The sequence below is a fragment of the Polyodon spathula genome, chromosome 8 (assembly GCF_017654505.1).
Source record: "Polyodon spathula isolate WHYD16114869_AA chromosome 8, ASM1765450v1, whole genome shotgun sequence".
Classification (NCBI taxonomy): Eukaryota; Metazoa; Chordata; class Actinopteri; order Acipenseriformes; family Polyodontidae; genus Polyodon; species Polyodon spathula.
In genome coordinates, this window is record NC_054541.1 from 13,311,491 (window position 1) to 13,320,491 (window position 9,001).

The 9,001-nt window shown below is 48.0% G+C and overlaps 1 protein-coding gene across 1 annotated transcript; it reads right to left on the reverse strand.

Moving 5' to 3' along the window:
• Nucleotides 1-572: 572 nt before the first annotated feature.
• On the reverse strand, nucleotides 573-7,647 carry LOC121319456 (protein MTSS 2-like). Its single transcript, XM_041256902.1, has 8 exons — nucleotides 7,489-7,647; nucleotides 7,181-7,288; nucleotides 6,261-6,358; nucleotides 5,950-6,064; nucleotides 3,642-3,788; nucleotides 3,031-3,184; nucleotides 2,602-2,628; nucleotides 573-1,951 (listed from the first exon to the last, which is right to left on the reverse strand). Exons 1-8 carry the CDS (start codon nucleotides 7,627-7,629, stop codon nucleotides 1,134-1,136), a joined length of 1,608 nt encoding a protein of 535 aa, XP_041112836.1. The 5' UTR covers nucleotides 7,630-7,647; the 3' UTR covers nucleotides 573-1,133.
• Nucleotides 7,648-9,001: the final 1,354 nt, after the last annotated feature.

A 9,001-nucleotide genomic window follows, 5' to 3' on the forward strand; every position in this document is an offset into this window, starting at 1 on the left:
TACTGAAAGCATCACACAGCATGCTGTCTACCAGCAGAGACTGGCATGAGTGAGAAACTCTGCCATCACACAGTGAACTATGCGATTGGCTTGTTGCAGCCACGTTGGGACAGTATATGCAATGTGCTGCATGCGATGAAGCTCTTCTTTGAACGAGAGCGAATCACCTGCAACTCCCTCTCTGTGCACGACGGGATTAACAAACTGCTGTAGCAGCTAACAACCCTATCCGTACATGTTGAGTTGTACAGGCTTGTTCGTGACGCTCCCTGAGGATGCTGGGACAGGTAGCCAGCAGCACAGTGTCGTTTAACAGCCCAGCAGGCGGACCCCAGTAATTCAGACGGGTGCCCCACAGACTCAATGCCAAGGGCTTCTCCTTACATTACCTAGTCAATGAGACTAGCTGATCTGCTTCAGAATGGGTAGCTTTTAAAAGTGTTTTGCTCATTACCTTGTATTTGTATATATATATTTGGGGAGATCTGCAAAAAAGCTTTTTTTTTTTTTTTTTTTGGCTTACAAAAATAGACAACCAAGTTTCTTTTTTTTTTTTAAAACATGAAAAGATGCCAGTGCTATTTAGTTTAATAAAGAACAAAACAAAAAAAAACAGGCACGAGCAAACAAAACACAAAGAAGCACATCTGAGTGATAAGCTGCTATATACAAACGGCGTACGATCTGCTAAGGTAATAAGACACTGTGCTAGGAAGCAAAGCAGATTTTTTTTTTTTGCAATATAAACATATAATCGTACACTTCAAATCAAGCAACGTTCAATCTGTGCCATTTCAAAACATATCATTAAACCACAAAACAAAAAACAACTCCAGCTTTAAAGCATATACCTATATATATATATATATACAACATACACACACACCTTACTTTATTTTTTCCTGTTTGTTTAATTCATTAATTTATTAATTTACTTACTAACCCGATTTCAGTCCAGCAGTTGTCAGTGAAAAAAACACTGGAAAACGCAGGGCCCTGTTAAAAGGTGGTACACTAAACGAGTGAAAAACATCAAGAGATGAGAAAAAGATAACTTTAAACTTTCAAAACAATACTAAGAAAGCAAAGCTTCCAGTCATTATTTTTCTCTCTCTCCACACTTTCCCAGCATGTTAGTTAGCCTGGCTGAGGGGGGGGTTGACCTGCGGGGCTGACCGGTCGTTGGTCAGTGTTCTGCGTAGCCGCACTCCACGCCGGATCATGCTCAGCATGTCACTGCCGGACGGCTGCTCTGCCGCTGGTGGAGGAGGCTCAGGGGAGAGGGAGTTGGTGATGACGGGGTGCTGCACCTCCGAGGGGGACCGGGCTTGGACATGCTGCTGGTGCTTCTGGCTGAGCAGTGCATGCTGCTGATGATAGTGAAGCTGCTGCTGTTGCTGCTGATGGTACTGAAACTGCTGCTGTCTGTTCATGGTGTACAGCTGGTCTGTGCTGCTGTGCACTTGGCTGGGTATGAAGGAGTAGTAGGGCGAGGAGATGGAGCTCAGACTCTGCGTGGAGGTGCACAAGCTATTCTTCATGTGGACCCGCTCGGACTGCGTGTTTTCCAGCTCTTCTCTGCCGCTGCGCCCTGCCCCCAGCGTGTCCTTGCCCATCCCGGAGGAGGAGGAGGAGGTGGCGGTGAGAGGGGGGGCCTTCATGGGCACCTGGGGGGTGCTGATGGGGATGGGCACACCCCCGCTGATGGTGCCCCGGCGGAAGTTGGGCTTGCTGGAGGGCTTGCGGCGGATGGTGGCCACATGCGGCGAGCGGATGATGGGCTCTGGGTCAGCCAGCAGGCTGACTGTGGATGCGGGCCGCTTGCTCTGGAACATCTTGCGGTAGTTGAGGCTGATGTCGCTGTGGCGTGGGATGGTGGAGGACTTGTCGAAATCCACCTGGTCGCGAAGCTCCTCTCCTCCGTGCAGGGAGATAGAGTCGTAATCTGCAACTGAGGAAGAAGAGGGATCAAAGAAGGAACAGTACAGACACGGGGCAGTTTGTTCTTGTAACCTCGACAGGGCTAAATCTCGGTGCTTGTTAATAGTAAGAGCTGACTGAGCCAAATCTGCATTTGATCAGAGGAGCAAAACATTCTGGAGACCTAAAGTAGAAAGCTGCATCTTCAGCAGTAAGGGACAAGGTAGTGTAAAACGAGATCACAATTCCAATTGCTGCCATACAGAACGGGAGGCTTGCTTTGAAACTCTGCCAAACAAAGCTCAGTGGTGCCGACTAGTGTGTACAAATAAATAATGCACTGTACAAGAGGGCAGCGCCCTCCAAAACATCCATAAGGGCAGTGCAGCTTCCAGCCGGCCCGGTACTGGAACTGAATCAACCGGCACCTGAAAGCGATGGGCTGAACCGGAGCTAGCAGGCCCAATCACTCCCATGTTGATTAGTTACGGAAACCAAGCCTTGTATGTTGACATTGGGCAATCCTGTTCAAATACTTCAGTTTCTTAATCTATCAGCAAACAAGCCATAAAGTTTCAAAGGACAATGCTTTACGTCCGATGACCTCGGAGCTCTTGTACTCAATAATGTTGTTTCAAAATAATAAAACTAAGATCAAGAACACAGATAAAAGAAACCTACCATAAAGAAGAGGTTCTTTCTTTACGGCTGAAAAAGAATATAAAACGATATTTTACTACTTCATTAACTGAAAACGTGCTTTAAAAAATAAAACACCACATCTAGGTATAACCAAATCAAAATCAAATACCTAGTTATTACCAATTAAAATATATAAACATCTGCGTGCATGCACATATATGCGCATGTTTCTGTATATCTATATATATTTATCATTTTTGCTTGCATAGTAAATTGTTTGGAATTTCTGTTGAATTGTTATTGTATTGGAGTATGGACTTGGGTCTCTCTTTGTAGATATAATGATAATTATAATATTTACAATATGATAATTATGTGAGTCATGAACAAGCTGTGGGGCTGCAGTAAGAATCAGGTGCTCTCCGGGGCAGGGGGCTGTAAAGCAGCACAATGTGACTGCAAACTGACCGTGGGAGGGGATGGTGTCCTCGGAGCAGGACGGCGTTGTGGTCTGGGTGCTGTAGCCGCTGGAGCAGTGCAGGGAGTCCCGGCTGCTTCGCGACGCATCCGGGTTCAAACCCTGCCCAAGAGCCAGGGCCAGCTGCTCCCGGGCCGTGGGCGGCTGCATGGAAACCCAGAACAGACGAGTCACAGCAGGAAGATGCAGATGGGTCACTGAGACACAGACATTATCAATGTGTACCCCCTGCGAACCCCCCAACCTCTCCTCCCTTCATTCATACTTTTACAGAATTGTGCACTCTTCAAACCTCTACTGAAATCATGTAGCTTCTGCACTTACCCTATTCACCAATTCAGTATATAGAGAAAACAGGCCTCTACTGCCATCTAGTTGTCATTTCCAGCACTTGCCCCACACCACAATCACATGAGTACCCTCAAGGTTGCAGACTGCAGGTTCATTCACTGTGTTCAATTCAAATAGGCTTTTTAAACCATTTGCCCTGCAGCAGAGGAATTATTTTTATTTCTTATAATGCGGAGCCCAAATATCAGCATGATCCTTGTCTGTAACTATAGGGTCCACACCCACTCTGCTGGTTCCCTCGCCCAGGTACCTTGCTCGAGGTGGAGTTAGTCATTGCTCGGGGCCGGTCTATGCCTTGTGTGTATGCGTTCTGCGGGGGGGGCATGGCAGTGCCGTTCTCGCTGCCAGGGCAGGACGGTCCCAGCTTCTGCTGCAGGTTATTCATCAACAGCTGTTCCTGTTTTACAAGAGATAAAGAAAGCAATGGGAAATAAAACAATTTACCCTGAAATCAGATTCCTTTACAGCGTGGCTCTGCTCTCACCGGGGTTTCAAAGGATGGGAACAAGATACACAAAGCAGAAACAAACAATCAGGGAGACCCCAGATTAGCAGAGGGTAGATCAGGATGAGAAAGATCTATTCTGCAGGAGAGCACAGCGGTGTCAGGCTCTCTGCACAGTCATGACAGAAGGCTATGCTGAAAAAGTCCCATCCCGAGCTTGGTATAATTATGCATGCTGACTGCAGAGACCTAGACTTTCCACAGGGTGGCGCCCACACCCACACAACACGGTCACCACATCTGTGACGCCCCATAACAGAAGCTAAATCCATAGAGGTGGGGGTTCGAGGATGCAGGCTCCTCTCCACAGACAGCCCAGCCCCAGAAGTTTAATATCTGTAAAGCTTATCCTCACAGATATTTCAATAGCTGTCCACACTTCACTAGACAGCCATTGCATTGCAGTTTCAACCACTAAGAGCTTGACTGCTCATATCTGGAGTTTTAATTAGACTTACCCTAGAGGTCAGTAATTAAAACCATGATCACATTTATTACCATACTTTTTTTTTTTTCTTCGTGATCTGTGTTCAAATCAGTGTTGAGATCTCTCTGACCGGCAATCACCATCTTTGAGAAGGATTAAACTGCTACTCAATGGGAGTGCTTTTACCCGCCACCTGGAACCACACTGAACACAAAGGGAGAAACAGACCTCACACAGTGACTAAGCAACACACAAACATGCTGGGGTAAAAACGACAGGAAGAACATAAAACCCCACAGAGACACACTGGACCACAGGCAGGCAGGCAGACTCCAGGACAGGGAACAGGCCGTGCAGTAGAGTGGTACCAAGGCGAGACTGCCGTGTTGTTGTGGTTATCACCTTGCAGAGTGCTGCAGAGCCAGGCCCAGCCGCCGAGCCAGAGCCCAGTGAGGTAGGGGAGCTGCACTCACTAAGCGACCTGCAGGCTTCGGAGGCCTCAGAGGAGAGAGAGCTGGCTGACCGCTGCAGGTGTCAGGAGAGTATAGAAGAGGGGGAGGGGGGAGAGAGTAAAAAGAGGGGCAGCAGAATGGTGGAGAGGGAGAAATGTGTTTGTAAACTTTGGCACTATTTTAAATTCATAATAGCGATTAAAAAGAAGCTTTTTTTATTTTCTTCAGTTGACCGTCCAACCTACTGTATCTATGAAGTTTATTTATTTTTTTAATTGGAACAGGTCTCCAGGAATTAATTCAAACTATGTGTTTTCTAGAGGAGTGCTTTGCAGCTGCAGACACATACAAATGGTGCAAGAGGTAAGAAGTGAAATAGTTCAGGAGTCAGAGCTGTGGTGAAGGGAACAAGGGGGGGGATAATGAAATGTTCTTAATATTGAAAAACCTGAGTGGAAAACTGAACGGCTCAAACTGACTACAAGCGAGCTGCGCAAAACAATAAGAATAAAACACACTCTTCAAACCTACAGCTTACACTGGAATGATTACTGAATTTATATATAAAACTACAGCATTCACTAGTAATTACAATGCAAGCTTGATTAACTCAAGAGTTAGAAACCACAAAGACACACTGACTCTTACAAGAGACAACAATTCCGCTAGACAAGTACACAGGGAGATACGGGGAGAGACACATGTGCTCAGCAGGAAGGTCATGACCAGCAGCCTCGCTCACTCATGAGTTGTTTATCACATGCACTGCAGCATCGACCCCATCCATTCAAAATCATTGCAGATTTCAAGAGCGGATTTCTCACTTACAAATCAGCAGCAGAAAAACAAGCAAACAGAAAAAAATTAGAGAGCAGAGTGGCAACAGGGGGTGGCAGGGCACTCCTTCATCCAAGGAACACTTCACACTGAAAAGGTTTTGAAACAGCTTCCTCGACCGAGCTGCCCCCAGGGATCGTCCAGAACACACGTAGGAAAATTTACTGAGTGCAGATCAGCTGATGAGCAGACCTCACTATAGGAGGGAGAGGAGATCTCTTTCAGCCTGTCTGTCTACAGCACTAATCACTGGACTGTAAGGGAACATTGAGATCAAAATAAGAGTTACATCCACAACTGCAACAGAGAGAAGGGGAGGGGAGGGGCAGGGTTGTACCTGGCTGCCCCCGTCAGGGATGCTGGTGGAGGGAGGACGGAGGTAGATTCCCTCCAAGGAGCTGGAGATGGAGTCCAAGGATGGAACGTGCCGGATTGAGGTATTCTGGTAGGTGCTGTGCAAGAAGAGAAGAAGATGAATGCATTTAAAACTTATGAAGACCATTACCTACATTGGATACAAAGTCAAAACTGGTAGCCAAATGCATGATCCTCTCTTACAAGCTATAACAAATCTTTGCACAGCAGTCAATGCGCTGTTCAGCTGCACAGTGTGCCTCCACCCTGCTGGCCACTAGGGGTCCCTCTCACCTGCTGATGCTGCCCTTGCGGGACATGGTGTTGCTAGGAGACGCGGGCGGGGTCTGGTAGGCGTAATTGTAGTCAGAACCTTTCAGATCCAGAATCACCTGAAGGGGGCGACAAACACCATGAGATCAGAGGCTGGAACACTGGAGAAGCAAGGTTACAGAAACTATAGAAACGACATTCCTGCAGAAAACACTGTTCTGTGAGGAGCGTGTAAAACAGACAGCTCTTTTGTAACTGCAGATGACATGCAAGCATCACAAACATGAAACAATGACTAGCAAAGGCATTTTTATACAAGTCTGAACCAATCACTAAACAGGGTCTAGCTCCAGTGCCTGCTGAACTATATTTACTAGAATCTTTTTATATGAATTAAACATAAACGCTAGAGATGGTGACACGAATATAGAAAGCAGCAACCGAAACGCACACCTCACTCATAGCACAGAGTCATCTGTGATCTGCAGTGTAAGAAAGCAAAGACTCAGAGTCAAAATGTCACTGCACGTCAAGCAATCAGCAATGTCAAAAGCGTGCGGTCAGGTTCCAGGTGTTCAAAGCCGTTCATGCCTCTCCTTGGCGGGTCAGCCGGACCAGCGTCTGGTGCACAATTAGGACCGGCACCGTTGAGCAGAGTACTGAGAATATGAATGGAATGGAGACCCAAGATCATTGAAGGGGGCTAGGAACTCCCAGACCAGCCTCAAGCCAAGGGAAGGCAGGGGAGTGTTCAATCAAATTCCAGTGAGGCTCTCACCCAACACAGGCATGCCAGCAAAGACTGACGAGTCATTCAGATTCCCAGGGGACATGTCTGCAGGCACAGTGCTTCTCAGGGGGTTTTCAGAGCTGAAGAAACGAGAGCACAGAAGCCAAGGCAGGTCGTGTCCCGTCTCCCCAGCCCTCCTCCTCGCACTCACCTGCTCGCTGGCCGGGGGCAGTTTGCTGGGGTCCATTGTCAGGGTCGTCAGGTCCTCCAGGATAGTCTGCAGGTGGGTGACCTCTCCCAGCATGCCGATCTCCTCGTCCTGAAAACAGAACAGTGACACGATTGATGTGTGTGTGCGTGTATATCTATATCCGTCAAGCCAGGAAGTTCTGACAACTTATTTCCAAGAAGAACCAGCACACACACTGAATGTACTGAATCCTCCTTTTAGAAGCCCAGTATTGCTGCAGTGATGTACCGCTCAGGCTCTGCGGCAGACTGACTGACTGACTGACTCACCAGCACTGGTTTGAGCATGGAGACAAAGGAGCAGAATCTCCCTCGCTCCTCGATGAGCGCCCGGCACACAGCCCGCTTCTCTGTCTCCTCCAGCAGCATGTATTTGTCATTGACGTCCTGTAGAGCGCCTTCCAGCTGCATTCGTGCATCGTCCTTTCCTGGAGTGAGGGGCAGAGCACACAGTCAAACAAGGGGAGCACAGCTATGATACAGCCAGGATTCAAACCCAGCAATGAAGAGAACAGGAAGAGGGGAGTACTAACAGAACTAACATTTCAATTAAAGGCCCACAAGAGGTTATAAAACTGCAATAGCACAGGCTCTCAATACCCCTACTAGCCAGGCTCTCACAGGCACTACTGTCTCTCTACAACACTGCGTCCATTTAATCTGCTTCCTGCAAAAGGGCCAACACAGCAGTGTGCAGACTCAACCACCAGGTGGCAGCAGCAGCTCAGTCTTCAACCGGTCCCTGTTTAAGGTTCACTGTGACTGCAGTGCAGAGCAGGCTGTGTGTGGTGGCTTCACCTCACAGGACAGCTGGGAACAGCTGCTCAACTCATCTCTTGATACACAGCCACGCATAGGCCCAGAAACGCCCGATCACTTTACAAAAAAAGCGACTGCATGTGTTCCTGCAGAAACCTGGCTCCATGCACTTTGCTCAGTCACTCTGCTCTGTTTTAGGAGAGCTATCCCTTAGCAAGCACTTGAATGTACACAGATTATTTACTGAAAGTTTGGCCGATAGTGCTCTGACTGTTCAGACAATGCAGAGAATCTATTTGAGTGGGGCGTGAATACTGGACATTTGTTTTTTTAAGTAGCAGGACTCTCAAAAATAAAAGCACAAGTTTTTCTATATTCATGTGTTTCCTTGAGTTGCTACAACCTGACTGATAACAGCCAGTACAGTGCATAGTGTGTGCAGCTCCCTCCAAACCCAGTCAGTAGTGTGTGCAGCTCCCTCCAAACCCAGCCAGTAGTGTGTGCAGCTCCCTCCAAACCCAGCCAGTACAGTGTGTGCAGCTCCCTCCAAACCCAGCCAGTAGTGTGTGCAGCTCCCTCCAAACCCAGCCAGTACAGTGTGTGCAGCTCACTCCAAACCCAGCCAGTACAGTGTGTGCAGCTCCCTCCAAACCCAGCCAGTACAGTGTGTGCAGCTCCCTCCAAACCCAGCCAGTACAGTATGTGCAGCTCCCTCCAAACCCAGCCAGTACAGTGTGTGCAGCTCCCTCCAAACCCAGCCAGGATGCAGGCTGCACAGACTCAGCACAGTAGCAACCACAAGCACTTTACACCATACTGCCAAATTCAGGGCACATATGTAATGAGACGTGTAAAAACAGAAGACTGTTTGACTTACAAAGTATGTCAGGGCTGGGCGAAAGAAGAGAGGCTTGTGGAAGAGCCCTGGCACCGCATGTCTTAACAGTTGCGCACACAGCTCTCTCCAAACGACAGCCAGACGCTCGCCACAAAGGCACGGACTCTCCACCTTGACCGATAACAG

What these genes read in the sequence shown, in the direction of transcription:
- LOC121319456 (XM_041256902.1), bottom strand. Translation starts at nt 7,629, where the DNA reads ATGCAGCTGGAAGGCGCTCTACAGGACGTCAATGACAAATACATGCTG. An exon ending in TCCCTGACGGGGGCAGCCAG is followed by an intron (nt 3,789 to 5,949) that starts GTACAACCCTGC and finishes CTTGTAAAACAG; the next exon opens with GAACAGCTGTTGATGAATAA. An exon ending in CTAACTCCACCTCGAGCAAG is followed by an intron (nt 3,185 to 3,641) that starts GTACCTGGGCGA and finishes GTTTCCATGCAG; the next exon opens with CCGCCCACGGCCCGGGAGCA.